The sequence below is a fragment of the Oenanthe melanoleuca genome, chromosome 6, assembly GCF_029582105.1.
Source record: "Oenanthe melanoleuca isolate GR-GAL-2019-014 chromosome 6, OMel1.0, whole genome shotgun sequence".
NCBI classification, from domain to species: Eukaryota; Metazoa; Chordata; class Aves; order Passeriformes; family Muscicapidae; genus Oenanthe; species Oenanthe melanoleuca.
In genome coordinates, this window is record NC_079340.1 from 28,474,525 (window position 1) to 28,492,817 (window position 18,293).

General features: G+C 40.4%; 1 protein-coding gene across 2 annotated transcripts in view; it reads right to left on the minus strand.

Moving 5' to 3' along the window:
* SHTN1 (shootin 1) overlaps window positions 1-18,293 on the minus strand; it is a 52,903-nt gene that overhangs the window by 16,498 nt on the left and 18,112 nt on the right. For both annotated transcript variants that reach the window (XM_056494881.1, XM_056494880.1), the window contains exons 5-11: window positions 16,731-16,899; window positions 14,084-14,181; window positions 13,077-13,158; window positions 12,255-12,349; window positions 3,354-3,500; window positions 1,924-2,077; window positions 817-922 (exon numbers count right to left, since the gene is read on the minus strand). In XM_056494881.1, coding sequence (XP_056350856.1) covers window positions 817-922; window positions 1,924-2,077; window positions 3,354-3,500; window positions 12,255-12,349; window positions 13,077-13,158; window positions 14,084-14,181; window positions 16,731-16,899 — 851 coding nt within the window. The remainder of the gene's footprint in view (window positions 1-816; window positions 923-1,923; window positions 2,078-3,353; window positions 3,501-12,254; window positions 12,350-13,076; window positions 13,159-14,083; window positions 14,182-16,730; window positions 16,900-18,293) is intronic.

Below are 18,293 nucleotides of genomic sequence, written 5' to 3' on the forward strand. Positions count from 1 at the left end.
AAGATGCACAAAGGGATGAATTCTCTCCAATAATCACATCTATTCATATGTTTAGCACAGTAGTTAACAAGACTACTGGATGTCATTTCTATTACAGAAGGTTGCAAACTGTCATCAAAGTCTGTTTATTTTTAAACCAAGCAGACAACATGAAAATTAGCTGAGTTTTAAAAATTAACTAAGCACTCTTTAGTGTTTAGTTAATTTATTTGGGTCTAATGCCTGATACATCAGCATAGACTGGTCACCCTCTTTTATACTCCTTTGCAGAAATCAACAATCAACCCAAATTTTGGTAATTTTGCCCAAAACTGCCTGACTGGGTGGTGATTTTCTTTTTTTTTTTTCCCTTTCTCCTTTTTAACTTAAGAAAGTAATTGTGGGAACTCAATAGAGTCTGCATTTTCATCATCAGTATCTGACATGAAGGGACACACAATAATCTAACATATCCTTTGGTTCAAAGGAGTTTTCTTGGCAATAAAAAGCATTTCACAAGTCTATAATTACAGTTATCAGGTGAAGAGGAAGAAAAAATAATCTCCTAAATTTGGAGGAGACAGGTATCCCTCCTCCTCCAAAGTCCCAGTCTAGACAATTTGTCAGGCTTGGCAAGACAGACACTGCTCAGAACTGATCAGGGTGTTAAGGCTGGGGGCAGGTGGGGCACTGAGCACGTCCTGCTGCTCAGGAGCCCCAGCCAGGTGGAGAAAGCGTTTTTTCCTTTAAGGACACTCTTCCTGCTTGTTTGGCAGCTGCTGTAAGGAGCTGTGGCTCTGCAGAGCAGCCCTGCGTGCCCGGGGTGTGAGCACTCACCGGATGGGGTTGGGAGGAGGAGGAGGAGGGAGCGGAGGGGGCGGCGGCGGCGGCGGCGGCGGGGCAGGATTTTCAGACTGCTGGATTCGCTTCTGGAGCTCATCCACTGCACAGGAGCAAAAAAACAAACCACAGGGAGGGCTTAAGGAAAAAACTCTACTAATGAACTAAAGAACAAACAAGACTAAACCACACAGCTGCCACAAGTCCATTTTTTGACATTTTCTACCACGAACAATGCACAGGATTCCCATGAAAACAGCTGCCTCCAACCTGAGTTACTACTGAAACTGAAACTCTCCCTTGCACAGGATTCTTCACATAAAATGACAGAGCAGGGAAAACGATCCCATTTCTGCAACAGTCTATCTGAGGTTGTATTTGAGAATGAAATAAATTGACAATTTCAACCTCCAGACTTATCTCTGTCTTGCTGATGGGGTGGGCTTTCCCCAGAAAAATGGTCAAAATTGGGTTGTGGCAGAATGGATATTTTTCTCTCCTGTTTTCATGTCAGACCTAAAATGTGGAAATTACTTTTCTGCACTTGAAATGCTGTCAAATATAATTAACTGGGGAAGGACAGAAACAGAGAAAAAAAAAAGTCTTGAATTTCTTTTAGTTACAAAAATCCTTAGCAATTGCTCTGTATACAGTAGGTTATGCAGAAGTAAGAATATGATTTCCAAAATGGATATGGTTCTTTGTTCTTGCAATGATGGATTCAAATTTAAATTACAGTATTTAAAACTTTCAAATTTTAAAAGGTAAAAAAATTAAAAATCGACTGAGTGACTTAAAAGTCCAGGTATCATCTTTAGTGTCTTTCACACAGACACCCATTCCCATATATTTATCCACCTGTAAGACTCAGGGCAATCTAACAACAGGATTTTTGTTCCTTACAGAAGTTTTACAAGGTTATTCCTTCACACACAGTTTGGACACAGCTGTTCTGCAGCTGAAGGCAGTTGCTGTACTTTGTCTAGTGAAGCAAAGGTCTGGATCACAGCTTCACAAAGGTTCTGGGATCTCAAATGTAGATGTGCACCAACCATCCCATAGACACACTTTACCCCTAAAATGAAAGTTATTACACAATTTTACCTGAATGCTTTAGGTCTCTAGCTTTTTCTTCTGCATGCTGACACTTCTGCTCCAGTTCTTTTTTATCTTCTTCCAAAAGTTCTAGTTGCTGTTTAAGGCGACTAATCTCCTTATGCAGTGACTGATTCTCTAGCTGCTCTTCTAATTCTTTAATCTGCAGTTGGCAAACAAGAGCATTCATCACAATAAAAGGCATTTTCAGCCCCTCCCATTGGTAAATAACCCCCTAGGCAGAGTTATACCTGAGAACATCATGTTGTAGTATAGGAGTGAAGCACAAGTCCCAGAAAAAGGGAAATTTTTGAATGGGAGCTGGAAAGATTCTTCTGAGAGATGTCAGAATTTTTTGTTATGACCCCAACTTGCTTCATCTCTCCTTTAAAATATGTCTTTAGCTCCAAAGTACTTAAGCTTTACGTTGTTCCCTTTTCTTTTTATAGAGTTTTTATCACATAATTAGAATTTAATTTCAGAACACTTCCTCATTTTAAGCAAGAGAACATTGACATTTTTGTTCTCTTACTGCTTCCACTGACAGGCTCATTATTTAAACTCCCTTGTCTCAACTCATGCAGATGCCTCATGCAGGGAGAATTATGGAATATTTGATTCAGAGGCAGCATTCAGATGCAGAGTAGCAGTAACTTCACAGCTCCCTAAATATATACATTGTGCTCTAGACTTCAAAGTAGCCAAAGATGCAGAGGCTTTCTATGAACTGACAATTATTCTTCCAATTCTTCTTATTTGAGATTGCATAGTCTTAGTATTGCTACAGTGATGACAGGACAGGAATTGTTTACCTATCCCTAGTATTACTCCTCTAACAGAGTTTTAGGAACAGAAACAAAGCTCATTTTCAGGCTTTCCTGGGAAGCAATGGTGATTTCTCCCAGTAAAGAGATTGATCTAGTCCAGTTTCAGGGAATGTATTTGTTTATATCCTATCAGTTTAGAGCCTCTCACACCACTTTGCAGATTCACCTTACACTTCCCTTCTCCAGTATGTCTGGCTTTCCCTCATCCATTTGTTCACCAAGACCCAGACCACTACTGTGTACTGCCCACCTCTCACCTCAAGGTCTTTCCTTAGACCCCTAAGACACCCTTTGTATTACTCCAAAATATTCTCTTTTCATCTCTTCACTTAATGGAACCTGACATACTGCTTGTAACTGCACTTTACTTTACCCAGAATAAAATACTTGCCTAATCCAGAGCCTTCAGGCTCAGGAGCCTTTGAGTTCTGTACTCATCTGAACAGTGACTCAGAAGAAGGGAATCACAACCTTCTCTGAAATTTAGTTCTTAAACTCAAACCTCTTACAGGGGATATGAGCTCAAGTAATTCTGAATGCGATTAAGACACTGCACTCCTTAAATTCAGGAGGTTTTCAAAGACTTCCAGATGAGAAGAAATTCTATTTTACCTTTTGCTGGTGTTGAAGCCTCTCTTCTTCTAATGTATGGGTTAGCTTAGCATTGTCATCCAAAGCCTTCAGAAGCTGTTGATCAGGAGCAGAACTTTGCAGAAGCAACTGACTCTGCCTTTTCATCTTGTTTTGTTCAATAAACATCTGCCAAAACAAGCCCACCCCCAACAAAAACAACAGTCAGGTAGGCACAGTCTAATGTTAAAATGGCAATTGGAAAGAAAGTGAGGTAGGAATAATGAGGAAGAAGCTGAGAAGGAAGAGGAAAGGAAGGGGAAAGAAAGGGGAATGGAAGGGGAAGGAAGTTTGAGAGCAAAATTCACAAGAGCTAAGCTCACACTGAAAGGAACCAGGTGTTTGCTCAGAACCACCCAGTGCTACACCTCAATTACCCACATGTTGGCAGCATTCAGAATTTAAACACACCTCTCAATTCTGTTTCCTGGAAATGGGAACAATCTGAGCCCCATTCTGGGAGCTCTGGAAAGACTAAAAGAACTCTAGGTGGAAGATAAAATATCTATGAATCTCCTCAAACATTTGAGAGTTAGCTGGATATGTGAATGATGGAAATTAATTTCTTCAGGAAACAAATTTCAATCTATGTCTGTGTAATCAGTGTAGGCACTTGCCCTGAGAAAAGGCTTCTAAGGACAATTTCAGCCTTTTAGCTCTGATCCTTGTGTTCCTTCCTCTTCCCAAGTTATATTTTGGATGTGGCAAATGAATACATTGCAGGGGATGGGCAAAAATCAGAAGGTCTAGAGACCTGACATTGATAAAAGCATCACACATATCTCTAGGCTTCACTTAAAAGCTGCAGAAGCTGTCAGCATATGCAGTTTCCCTAAGAGATCTCCTCCTCCCAGACTGCTTAGGAACTAGGAAAAAAAAGATTGCTTCCCAACAAAAAAAATCCTAGTGAATTTATTCTGCACCTTGACATCTCTTTCAGGTAGAGGTTTGCCCCCAGGCAACATGGGCTTCCACTCCACAAACTCAGCTGTGCCTGTTCTTGGAGCACAAACAGGGACTGGGTCATGCTGAGGTTTCACCTGAGTGTGCACAGGTCAGCAGAGCCACTTCTGGCAGCAGAACAGAGAACAGCCTGAGAATGCAGGTACTCCCTCAGACTGCAAAAACACTGTTGCAGAGCTCAGCAAAAGCAAGGAGATATTTTAAGAACAAAGTATTAGAAATACAAAAGTGCCATGATATCTTTTCAGATTCCCATCCTGTTTATTCACAAACCAGAATTACAGATAGTACACATTGTTTCTTCCCCTCTGGTGCTACTTCAATTCTCTGTGATTTATTTCTTTTAATACAATTAGATATTAACTAAGAGCTTGTGGCTCTTTGCACAGACACTTCAGCTGAGCCTTCCCAGCAAGCAGCTCCCAGCACAGCTGTGCAGACAGACTGAGAAAACCAGTGACCGTGCTGAACTTTTACCTGCCCTGGCAGCCTCCTGACCCTGCATGCCAGGAGGAGTCAATGGATGCAGCCCTAATACCAATAAAACCTGCAGTGAACACTCCACTGGGCAAAGCTGTGCCATGGGGGCAGGCAGCAAGCATTTGATGGAGAGGAAATGATGAATGTAGGCACTGGTGCTGCACTTTGTTATAAAGCAAACAGAACAAATTGCTGAGAGTGCAAAGTCAAATGTGCACTGGACATCAGCCCTCTGTCCCCAAACTCGGCCAGCCAAACCAATTTATGCTTGTGTTACTTTATACTAGTAGGGCTGTGGTAAAAACAATTCAATGGCAAGAGAATTTTAGAATCAAAGCTACCCACAACAATCCATAAAGGTTTGCTTTTGTATTGCAACTCATTCATTTAACACTTCATATTCTTAAAAGAAATGGCATCTTTGCACATTATGCTTGAGAAAGGCCTCTAAATCACTGCAAAACAACTCAATACTGTCTCAAAGTTTTCTGTGTTCCTGATAAGTCACTCACAGAAGTTATTTAACTCTCTCTCCAGAAGGTAATTTCAGCAAGCATCATAGTTTACCAACTGTGAACTTTCAAAGCAAATGAAAACCTGGACTTTTTTTTTTCTTTTTTGGAATCTGAAAAATAGTTTAGTGATCAATTCCAGATTTTTATTCATCAGGTTTCTGCCACTAAATCCAACCAGAGTTGTTCCAGCCTGAGGGAGCAGAAAGCTGCCAAAACAAGAAGAAATCAAGTAGAGCAACTTGATTTCTTCAACTTGAGCAGATACTTCACCAAGTGTAGAAAATTCATATTCACTTTGTCTCATGCTCTTCTGCAACAAAATGATAAAAATCCTTTTGAATCCTGGATGAAAACTTTTTCATTCACAAGCTTTCACATCAAGTCCTGTATTTTCAATTAGCTTTATAAATTGCTTTTGTGATATTGCAAATATGTTCCTGCTCATAAATATGAAAGTGTCGTCAACATCACAAAAAAAAAAATGCTTGATTGTAAGGTAATGCTGCAATCAGACACATGGGAACCAAATTCTCACGGGGAGTCCCATCCATCTCCAAAGTTACTTACACAAGTTCTCTGAATGCCAACATATTCTAAGTGGAAGGGAAAAACCACACAGGACAGTTGTGGCAAGCAAGCTGGTGGTACTGATTCCAAGTTTTGGAAGGCTGCACTGTTTGATGTAGGACAAAGAAGACCCTTGCAAATTAATTTTAACTTAAAATTTAAAAAATCAATTCCTGCTTCAGCAGGGCGGAAACCTGCCTGTCTGCACAACCCTGAATATTAATTAAAGTGACTGCTGAAAGGGCAAAACAGCTACTAACAAGATTATTTGGACTAGGTGGAATTTAAGCAATTGATGGATTAGTTCCGACTTTGCCACCTGCTAGACAATTATCTGCAGAGCATCCCAATCAATGCTGCAACCCAAGTCGATAGTGCAGGAATCTGCTGAAAACCACGCCTGCAGCTGAAGGCAGAGCACAAAGAAAAACAGCTTGCTTACACCTATCAGTCTAATTTTTCAAATCACCCATTGTTGTGCAAAGCAGTGATGTATCTTCCTCTCCCCGAGTTTACAAAGAGAAGCTGCAAAGCAGAGGAAATCTGGGAGCTGGCCACTTTCCATCAGCAGGGTTTTCACAAGAACTGGGGAGCTGGAAAGAAGGGGTGAAAATAATAGAAGTTTTTCCCTTGACCTCAATGAGGCCATACCTCATTCTCAGCCCCTTGCTCTAGGCCCTTACCCGACAGAGCGTTCACTGCAGCTGTTTTTTGTTTACAGCAGGGCTGAAAAAGGAATTCTTCCTCATTAAAAAAGTTAGAAAGCAACTCTGTTAGTGTCAAATCCCTGGGAACACCAACCCTCGTTCAAGTAAGGTTCAGGATAAAACTGGAAGCTTTCCAACCAACCCTTCTCCCAAGAGCAAAATAATGACAAAGGAAATTCTTTAATATCCATGTGTGGCTACACTTCCATCTATACATCTTTTGGGTATTTGCTGTGAGCAACAACCTTTTTGTCTTGTTACAGTTTGAAGGGAGAAAAACGTCCCAATACAGCAGATGTTGTTCTAATAAGGTAATAAGTGATTGCATAAAGTAAAATAAAAAACACTGGCATGCTCTCCCTTATAAATAGAGTAACAAAAAGTAAGGAGCAAGGTAGAGTCAAACTTGGGAAGTGTCAAACAGAAGGGAAGATCACTCGACTGAGCAGCTGGTCCTTTTTTCCACCCTCAGCAGCACTGCCCCATCCCCTCCACAAACTAGTGAGGAATCAGTGAGTCACAGAGGGGTAACCCATTCACATTTGTCACAGTTTATATTTATATTAATGCTTTTTGCATTATGTGCACCCTGAAGCCTTGCAGATTGTTCAGACCTCAAAAGAGTTCCAAGAGAGACAGGATCCAGTTATTTGTATCTCCCCAAAAGAACAGGCTGTTTGAATGATTTATGAGATGGGGAATACAGAGTGATCATGTCCAATTATGGCTTGATAAGGCACTAAGTGGCTCTAAAGTTAGGATTAAAAAACAACTTCAGGTATGATTTTTAGTTTAATGGCTAACCAGGAAAAAAAATATTAACTCCTTTAGTGGAGTTGAAGTCTAAGCTAGTTGCATTAAGTGAGCAGTGCGACCATGAAAAAGGACATATGAATAATATGGACAGCCAAGAGTCACTCATAGATGATTCATAATATTTCTGACCAATAAAGATACAATCCAGTTGATTTTAGTTACCTGGCTAATTGGCAGACAGCTTCTAAAGGGACTGTTTCTGAAGAGCCACAAGCTGCAGCATTAGTAAGTCTTGTGGCTCAAAACAAGAGGTCTAATTCAGCAAGAATGGGAGAATTGCAATAGATGAGTTAAGCCTGTTTTTTGTCCACCATTTGCTTCTCACCCCAGAGGTGCTTGGAGCATGCACTTGAAGTGTGAACAGACTGCATTCCCATCAACAATGTGACTTCCTTAAAAATAGAACATTATTTATTTTACCAGCCTGTTCTGTACAAAAGGGCTTCCCAAACTACAGCACTCATTCTTCACTTATGAAGCATAACTGCACAAAATACAGGGGAAAGAATAATCTCTGTTGTTCTTTATTTCTTCATTTCCTGCAGTTCTCTTTTTGTCATGGTAGAAGCATGGTGATACATTTTCTAATGCTCACAGCCTTACAGCATTTAGACACCATCTAATAAATTCAGAAATAGATCATACACCACATGAAAAAGGAGGAAACATCTTCACTTTCTTCCCCCCATAGACTAATTGCCTGAGCAAAAAGAGATGAGGAGGGAAAGAGAAAAAGACCAGTTTCCTAGAGCATACATCTGTTACCATTCCCCACGCCTCTTCCTGGGAAAAAGCTTGATGAAACATATTAGCATTACATCATGCTTCAAAAGTGGTAACATCCAAGCTCGGGAGAATTCAAGTACTAACTACTTATGTCTCTTTAATTATTAAATCCAGTTCAGTCAGCTGGACTGTGAATCAATTATCTTCAGATCCCAGCTGCAGTTGAACTATCCTCAGAAAAGCACTCAGTGTGGCACTTGCAAGCATGGAGTTGCTTCTCCAGTGCTGGTTTTGCAGTATCCACTCACAGATGTAATATGCAAAAGTTCTCACAAATTACCCCAAAAGGTGACAAATGCACCTGAGGAAGAGGTCTTTGGGAGCTCATGCCACCAAGATAATCACTGCATGCAACCTCATGAGTAGTGCAGATACCTGCTAAGAGTGACAATAATTTTCTCCAAGCTGACAGCCCCCTTTGTCTTTTCAATATGGGAAGACTCAGTCCCAGACTAAGTAAAGTCAGCTGTGCACTGACCCAGGTATGGGATGCAGGTATTTTGAGGAAAAACAAGCTAAATACACACATTTTGTTGTGCAATAGTTACTTAAAAGCACAAACAGCTGTAGGATGGTGTAAGCACTGAGGAGGGAAAGTCAATGAAAAGATGAATGATGCACATTAGAGATTCACTGAATTAATTCCTCTGGATCACAGTTCCTTTGAATGCAGCCTTTCAACTTCTCAACTGTAAACTGTTTTACAGGTTACCATAAACACTTGGGAAAACTTTCTTTTCTTTTTCCAGTTGTGCGTTTTGAGCAAAAGCCTGTGTGAGCCTCAGAAGTGAAAGGAACCCTAAGAAATGCCTCAGCAGCTTGACACTTCATTTTTTATTTGTCCAAGATACAGAGGGCAGGAAAATAATCAGCTCAATGTCAAGAGCACACTGCTTCTTCTCCATGAAGTTTCCAGAGCACTTCAGGTGCAGGGATTATCTCTCCACCACCATACACTAATAATAAATTCTTCACTTGTGCTGGTTTTGGCTGGAAGAGTTCATTTTCTTCACAGCAGCTCATATGGGGCTGTGTTTTGGATTTGTGCTGAAAAGAGCATTGATAATAGGTATTCTCATTATTGCTGAGCAGTGCTCACATGGAGTCAAGGCCTTTTCTGCTCCTCACCCCACCTCACAGTGAGCTGGGGGTGCACAGGGGGCTGGGAGGGGACACAGCCAGGACAGCTGACCCCAACTATGCCCAGGGACAGTCCAGACCACGAGGCATCATGCTCTGCATGTAAAGCTGGGGGAAGAGGAAGGAAGAGGGGACATTCAGAGAGATGGTGTCTGTCTTCCCAAGTGGCTGCTGTACCTAATGGAGCCTGGCTGTCCCAGAGAAGGCTGAGCATCTGTCTGCTCATGGGAAGCTGCACATGAATTGCTTGTTTTGCTTTGCTTTTGGGTACTTTTAGCTGTACTTAGGAAACTGTCTTTAGCACAACCCATGAGTTATCTAATTTTTAACTTCCAATTTTCACCCTCATACTGTTGTGGGAAAGTGAGCAAGCAGCTGTGTGGGGCTGAGTTGCCAAGCTAGGCTTAAACCCCAACATCACTTTACAAAATATGGTTGCAAGGCAGGATGTATGTTTAATGAACCACTTATGCAAGATTATTTTGTTAAATCATAACATTTTTGCATTGCTAAGAGTTCCCATTTGCTTCTCACATCGTGTTCTGCTTTTGGCTTGCTTTGGCTGCATGTATTGTATTTTGCTCATCTTTGTGGGAAAGTGCTTTTCAGGGCTATCTCTACATTATTGCAATGGCCTTCAAGATACTCTCTGCCTTCCTTTGTTTTCTTATAAACTGCTCCACAAACAGTTGAGAGATCTTCAAGTGTCTCTTAAAACCTGACACTAGAATTCTGGTTAAGCTTGCCAAGATTCCGGTGTTAACAACCCTGTTTTATTCAGGTAGGCACAGATTTTTCCATGCCTCCGCCCCTTACACACTCTATTTATTTAGTTCTTTTATGCAGATTCCTGTACCTTTCACAATGGATTGTGACTCACTTCAAAACCTCTCTCCTTTTCCTTCCCCCTCTCCACACCACAGCTGACAATATTTACTCAGTTTCTTTAGAACCTCTAAAGAGCATGAATTCTAATGTTTGAAGTTGGATCACGTTTGATTAATTAAATATATATTATGGTGGTGCCAGCAGCATGACTATAATTAAAGCTGTATTGGTTTTTTTTTTTTATTTTAATCAAAAGCTCTGATTTTCAAGTGTTCCCTCACTCCTATATGTGCCTGCTCCCTCCCTCTCTTGCTCCATGTGTCTCCTCTCCCCCATCTGTGCTCGCTTCTGCACACACACTCACCTGCCCGTTATGTCTCACACCTGCACTCCCAAGTGCTCCTGCTCTGTGCACAATCCTCCTCACCTGTCAGAAGGGCAGGAGGCCAAGGGCATCTCTTTGAAAAGCAGCCCCCACCACCCACTTTCCTGGCCCCTCTCAGGGCAGCTGTAGTGCAAAGACAGAAGATGAAGCCATGCCATGGAGAAAGGGAAAGGGGTGAGTCTGAATTCATGGGCTAACCACACCATGAAGGCAAATTTAAGATGCTTCAGCCCCTTGGACAGACAACATGCCCATCACCAAACAGGTACCTCCACAGGCAGTAGTTCCGTATTTTACTGAGCTAAAACATATTTGACTGTTTAAGACATCACAAACACGAATATGAAACACTAAGATATGTAATTTTTCAGCTGCAGTGACAGCCAAGTTACTTGGAGGCTTTTTCCTTTCTGCAAGTGCTCCAAACAAATCAAGAACAAAGCACTGAACATGCAGTGTTGCCCTTTACTCAAAGCTCTTCCTTCTCCCAACACTGCACAGCTTCTCACAACCAACTACTGTGGCTTTTGCAAAATCCAAGCAAAAATCCAGCAGAAATCATGAGGTTTAAAAGAAACATTTTATAGAGACAGAGAAAACAGATGGCTAATGAAAGCAGGCAGAAAATCCCTGAACATCCTTAGCATAATCCAAACACAGCTACTGTAAGCACACCCTAGAAAACTTAGCTCTCCAAACACAGCTGTGACCTTGTGACACCAGCCCGGTGAGAGGAAGCTCACACAGCCTCACTCGAGCAGAAAGCTGTGCTGCTGTGGATGCACTCGGGGGCCAGAGCCTGCCTAATGTCTCAGGTCACTCAAGGGACACCATCAGTGTGAAACCAGGCCAATGGTAACAGGTTTTTAAAGTAATTTTAAATACTGCTTCCCTAAACATGACTGAGCAATGCCTTTGTTGTCACATGGTCATGTATTTTAAAAACTGCTCTAAAAATCTTTCTAAACAGCACAATACCATAGGAAGACAAGCAGGTACAGAAAGGGAAGAATAATGAAGGCCTGAAGTTCACTGTTGTGATTTTGTAGTGATTGTAGTGATTGTTTGTTTGCAGTGATTCCACTTTGGATAAGAGAACTTTATGGAATGAAAACCTTCAAGTGAACAGCTACTCTGACAGTCTGCACCAAGAGGGGCCCATATTCTGGAAGAGGCAACAACTAAATAATGACAAAACCCAAGAAACACTTATTTACAAATAACCAGCATTTCTTTGGCATTGTACATAAGCTACCTGTCAGATTGTCAGTCAGTTATAAAAAGTACTTTTAATATAATCTTTCAAAATGGGTCCCTCATTTGATACTGTAATTTTGCAACACCTTTTATAGGAGTCCACGTATTTTTCAGGAATAAAACCAGTCCTTCAAATTAAATCACTAGAAAGACAACCAATCCCTCCCAGTTCCAACCACTATAGATTCCACAGTGGGATGCTATAGCAAACTAAGCCCACGATAAATGTAAAGCCTTGTCTTGAAAGGGGACATAGGTAAGACTGCATGAATAATTCCAAAGTGCTTTACAAATGCTTGTTGAAACAGCAAACCGTTATGGGTGAAATACAGAAGTTAACTAAGTAGTATCTGGGGCTGGATGACAGCTGGGAATTGAAATCTAAGCTGGTAAGATTTTTCCCACTTGCAATGCCCTGATTTTTTCCTTGACTACTCACCTCTTGTGCAAATGACTCTGCTTTCTTCCGCAAGTTCTTCTCCAGCTCAAAGTTTTCATGAAGCTCTTCATACTCCTCTACTGCCAGCACAGACACTGTTTATAAGAATAAAACAAGATCAGAAGGAAAAGTGGAACAGATCAAAAGAAGAAGTACTGTTTGATTTACCCAGTTAAGCTGCTATTCCCTAGTACATGAATCCCTGACTGACAGCATGACCTACTTTTACATTTCCATACACAGTCTTCTTTGCAGTATTTGTCCTAAACCTCACCACATATATGCACAATTACTAATCTTCTGAATAGAGTAATACTCCTCCTCTTCCAACTCAAAATCTCCAGTAGCAGGCATCAAGTACCACAGACCTTTGCCTCAAAAGAGCTTTGCTGAATTTATCAAAGATTATGATATTCTTGAGGAATCCATATTTGTTTACCTGGTTTGGCGATGAGCTAAGTGGTAATTTAGACAGTGTGATACACTTCCCAGCATACCTGACTCTCAAAGTGATGCTAACTTAAAAATGCAAATAAACAAAAACCATACACACACACAAAAAATACCCAACAAACAACCCACATACTTAGAAAGATTTAAGATAAATTCAGCAACTCTGACTGAAATGCACAGCTCCAACAGAGTGCCACATAAGTACAGGATACAGGAGGTATTGAATACTTTGGTAGCTCATTTCATGCATACAAAAACAAGGTCGAGTGTCACTGTTCTGTAACCTGCTCTTGGTACTGCAGCAGAAAAGCTCTGCAGCCTCTGCAAAGGATGTATCAAACTCTTGGAGAACCTGCTGAGACTACACACCTCTGTTACATTTCTCCAGCAGTTTTTGTTGCTTATTAACTTCTGTTGTCAAAACAGCCTTCTCTTCTTTCAACTTATTTACCTAGAAAAGTATAAAGAACACATCAAAACCAAGAGCATTTTAGCTAATGGCCTAAGGCATGCAGCACATACATAATGCAAGCAGTATTTTGCTGGCAGTAGCTCTGTTTCCTAGGGTTGGCTTGATGCTGGGGTTTCCAGTGGGATGGAAAGCATTTTCTACTCCACCTTACAGATGTTATAACAGATGTCACAAAAGGGTTATGAACTAAACATCCCACTGCACCTTCCAGTCACAGCTGCAAATATATGATCTTTGGAACCTTTCAGGATCAGGGGCCATAGCAACTGATGGTTGGAAAATTACTTGTTTGCATTTTAATATAGTCAGACTCCTATTTTTTTTTCCCTGGGCTCTCTTTATTGTCAAAGTGCTGTCAGCTATGTCTTTCTGAATGCACAGACAGGAAGAGCCACTAAGACCTGATTTGCATCAGTACATGGCTTATCCAGTTTGCAAGCAGGAATGAAACTCTGCTGGCTTGAAAAGCCAATTTGCTGGTCTAATTATCATGACATAGCACTGCTAATGGCTAAACTTCAGGATATACTCAATGAAGTAGCACCAGTGATTAAATTACATGTCCTACAAAAGTATTTCTTACACATCTATGGGTTTAAGGAAATCCAAAAAACCCATTCATGCTGTGATGGATGAGGGGCTGTCAGGAAGGGGAGGTGACAATATGTAATAGGGGCACTGGAACAGATCAAACAGGTAAGAAGATGTGCCAGCTACAGGGGCAGACTGGCCTGTGATGCAGAGGGTCTCTTCCAGGAACATGCCCTAAGTGATCCATCACTGGCAGGACTGGAGATTAGACAGTATTCAATTAACTTCACAACTGAGCGTTTTTAGCAAAAGAAGCTACAGAAAGTCCCAGCTCCACCTAACATGGTCTCGCTTTCCATGGTACAATACATACTTCTTCAATTACTTCTGCAAGTTTGCACCTCAGGTTTTCCAGTTCAATGGCCAAGGTCTTCTTTTCCTCATGAGCAGATACGATTTGATCTCGCAGCTCTAAGTTTGAGGAAGGAAATGAAGAATATATTTTATTCGAAAAACAACAACAAAGGAAATGTCACAGCAATGCAAGCACAGCTGAGTATGAAACACCTGAACTAGGTATCAAGCATCAGTTGTAATCAAGGAACCTCCTCAATAATTCATGAACTTTGCAGAAGTGTCAAGTAACAGATCTATAACTGGGCCACAGTTTCAGATTTACTCTGTTGAGGTAAGCTCCTTGTTCAGTCCTGCTGTCTTTATTTGCATTTTGAATGATTCATTTCCTGCTATAACAGGGCTAATCCTGCCACCACACAAGGTCCTCAGTCCTGCTCTTGAGACTGTCACATCACAGAGACTCTGGTATGGAAGCAGCAGAAAGCAATTTTTAAGAAGCATCCTTTAAAACAAATTAATGCACTTCAATTATTTTTGGATTGTGAGTTCTTGTCATAAGGGAAATAAACAAAACAACAGGCAGTTAATACTTGGGAGGTTTTCACAGAAGAAATTGTCCTGAACAGCTGCCAATTTATAGTCTTTGTAACATTATGTGAACAGAGTCAGAATATAACCTTTACTGATGGAAGAGCTAATGCTTGTAATTTTCCCCTCAGAATTTTTGTTCCTTAATTATTAAAATATGAAATAAATTAAATTCACAATGGAATAAAACATTTGATTATAATCACTTCTTAACAGGAGATCAGTTTGCATACATAATATATCAAGGTTTAGGTTAACATAAAATCACCACAAAAATCAAAATTTATTGATATATATTAGCTTTCAGTAAGTGCTCTCATTCCCCACCTGCTTCCAGTATTCCACAGCACTGCTGTTCATTGAATACCAGCCTCAAGTTGAGAAAATTGTGGCTAATCAATTGCAGATGATGATGACATGCTGGATGTCATTCTGTTTGATCTCACATCTTAAAAATGTCCATTCTACACCAGCATCCTCCCTTCCAGATCCGGACCCTTAGATTTTATTGTCGTCTAAATTAAAAGCATACACTTTCTAAAGTAAATTAAAAAACCTGTTTTCCCAGAAGATTCTAGATACACATTGTACACATTATCTATTGCACTTGATACACATTGTCCATTTTATGGATTTGTGCTCTCCAGAGAAATTAATGGGGGAAAAAAGTCTCACTGAAATTTATGGGACTTGGATAAATTCTGGTTTTACAATACATATATCAACCTCACTATGCAGAGAAGAAAGCATATCCACATAGCAGAGAGAGCCTCAGGTTTTACATCCAGATTTGTATATTCTTACAGAAAAGTGGTGGGAGGGAAGAAATCATTCCAAGAAACATCCAATACTTTCTTGAATGGTGAGAAGGCTAAAGGACTTGGAAGATCCCCAAAATTCCACTTTACATGCTTTAATGAATTGTTCATAAAGACAGAAAGCAGATGCATCAAAACCTTTCTTCAATATTGTTCCAATTGGACCCTGCTACCCTCCTAACAATGCTCCCATCTGGTCTGCAGCCAGTGTTTGCTCCCTGAATGTATTCTTGACACCTTTCTCCAGTAAAGGCAGGAGGTGTTCCAAAGCCTTATTTCCCATTCAGATGGGTTGCATGGTGTGCATCACACCATTTGCTGCCTTTTCCTACAGCTAGAGGATGGAAAGCTGATTGTAGAAGGGTACCAGGACACCTTATTTCTTCAGTGGGATTGTTTCACAAGCATTTTTACAACACTCATCATTTTTCCTCAGTGATACTTTGTACCACTTCAGCTGCTGCATTCAAAAAACAATTCACAACCTCATAGTGACAGCTCAAAAAAAGTTGCACTTAAACATCATTTGCTGCTCAAAAGTGAAAGCCTTTTTAAAAAGAAATTAAACAATCTCTCTTGTCACAAAATCCAGGATGAGAGCATTCCCCTTTTTTGGCTACTATGACACAACAATATAGAAAATCACAATGACTTCATCACAGGGATGAGAAATAAGGCTGATTTTGGACAGTGGAAATACTAATTGCCTTTCAAAAAAAACAACCAGAAATTTCTGGGGGAAAAAAAAGCACAGATCTGTCTTATCAATATATTTCCATGTTCTCCAGTTTTGCTGTTTTACCCAGTACAACAGTTACTCTTTAGGCTACTTTTTTGGTAATAGCTATGGAACTTCATGAATGAAGTTTGTGCATAATGGAAAGCTACACAATGGAAACAGAAATGGAGAGTTCTGTCTGATAAGCTCTGAAATAATGACATTGCAGTTGAAGGTGACCTTGTCCTTCTGCTTTCCTTTTATTTTGTTAAGGGTTTTAGGAAATAGTTCTTCTACTGATTCAGTAGCATCAAACTCTCTTAGCTGGGCAGATCTCATTTTCCCATTGCACTTACCTTCCTCTGCAGGCTGTGGATCCCCCACCATTCATGTTACACACCATGTTCTTAGTCCTTCCTGGAAATCATTTGATTCTGACCACTCCCAGAACAAGACCAGTCTCTGCTCCAAACCAACACTGCTGTTCTTCAGATAACTCCTGCCTTGCATGCTGCTGTAGGATCAACAACAGTGCTCACCTTTTATTTGCTGCTGACAGTGCACAGAATTACATGATCCTGAGGTAGCTTCTGTATCCGTGGATGATTCGTCCTCATCAATGTTAATCTCTTCAGTGATAATTTCTGGGCCCAGTTTGGCCATACAAAGCATACTAATTCTTTTCAAGGTTTTATTTTCTTTATTCAGCTGAAAGGTGAGAAGTACAAACAGTAAGAAGCTGGTTAGTCTGCCTTTAAGCTGCTGGGCAAGAGAAAAAAAAAAAAAGGCAACTATTTTTTGTCCTTTGTCATTAAAAGATCTATCAAACAAAGAAGACAAAAGTAACATTAGATTAAGTTCCATTCAAGATTAGAATGATCTGAAGATGGGGTGCTTGTCCACTTTTTCCTCTGAGAGGCTTGAATACAACATCATGCTTTATCCATGCCCTTTTTTCCCCTCTAGTACTTCTGTTTAATAAATACTGTGTAGGTTTAATTCAATCAAATCAACTATCAAGCCGATTTAATGCTACACGTGCTGTGTGACAGCTGCTTCAGCTCCTCACCTTTAAACATGTACCAGGAGTCCCAACAGAATGACCTGAAGAAGAGTATGTGCCTTGTGCCTTGAAAGCTCATCTAGTTTTCCAAGTTGGATCAATTGGTTAAATAAAAAAAAAAAATCTTACTTTCTCCTACGCCCTATTTTGCTTATAAACTACAAATACTATCACTACTACATTCCTAGTCATAACAGAATTATCTCAAAATTCTTTTGAGTTATTAGTGTAGAGTCAACATATATGAGAGCCATCTCATGAACCAATTCTTCATGGGTCAGACCACAAGTCAGATACCACTTTAGTCTGGATGCTTAAACACATGACTGGTTGGTGGATGGTACAGAAGAGATTCTAAAAGGCATCTCTGTTTTGATCAGGAAAAACTGAACAGGAGTCACTGCAAATGATCAATTATTATCATTTATTTCACTGTCCTGCATCCAGACACCCCACAGCAGCATTTCTGAGTGCAGCACAGCCCCAGGGTTGTTCAGGTAAATGTCAGGGTGACTGCCCATCCACCAGCCTGTGCTCAGGTTTAAGAATGAAACTCAATTTTCTACTAATGCCACACCATATGCCAAAGTCAACACGACTTTCAGAAGTCCAATATGTATCTTCAGAGAAAACATACACTGTACAGTTCATTGACCCTGAATTTTTATCTAAGCAATCTTTGATTCCCCTTATCCTCAGCCTTTCAACTATAGGAGATTTATTGAAGAATTGCTTATCTTGTTCCCAAAGAAAGAAAGAGAGCAAGAGAGGAGAGTGGTGTGAGGAACCCTGATGGTGCAGTCAGCTCACAAACAGCCCCACAGAGCAAGGAGAGTCTTTGAACTGCCCTTGTATGTGCATTACAGGGAAAGTGCAGAGAAGAAGACAAGTTGCATAAATGTGTTCATTTTCTTACTTATATGCTGATTGTCTATCTTATGAATTCTAATATAGTGTCATTATGCAAACAATTAAGTAAATACCTCCAGAAAGTACATTGCTAATGCATCTAAATTAAAGTGATTTCTTGCTGGTGTGA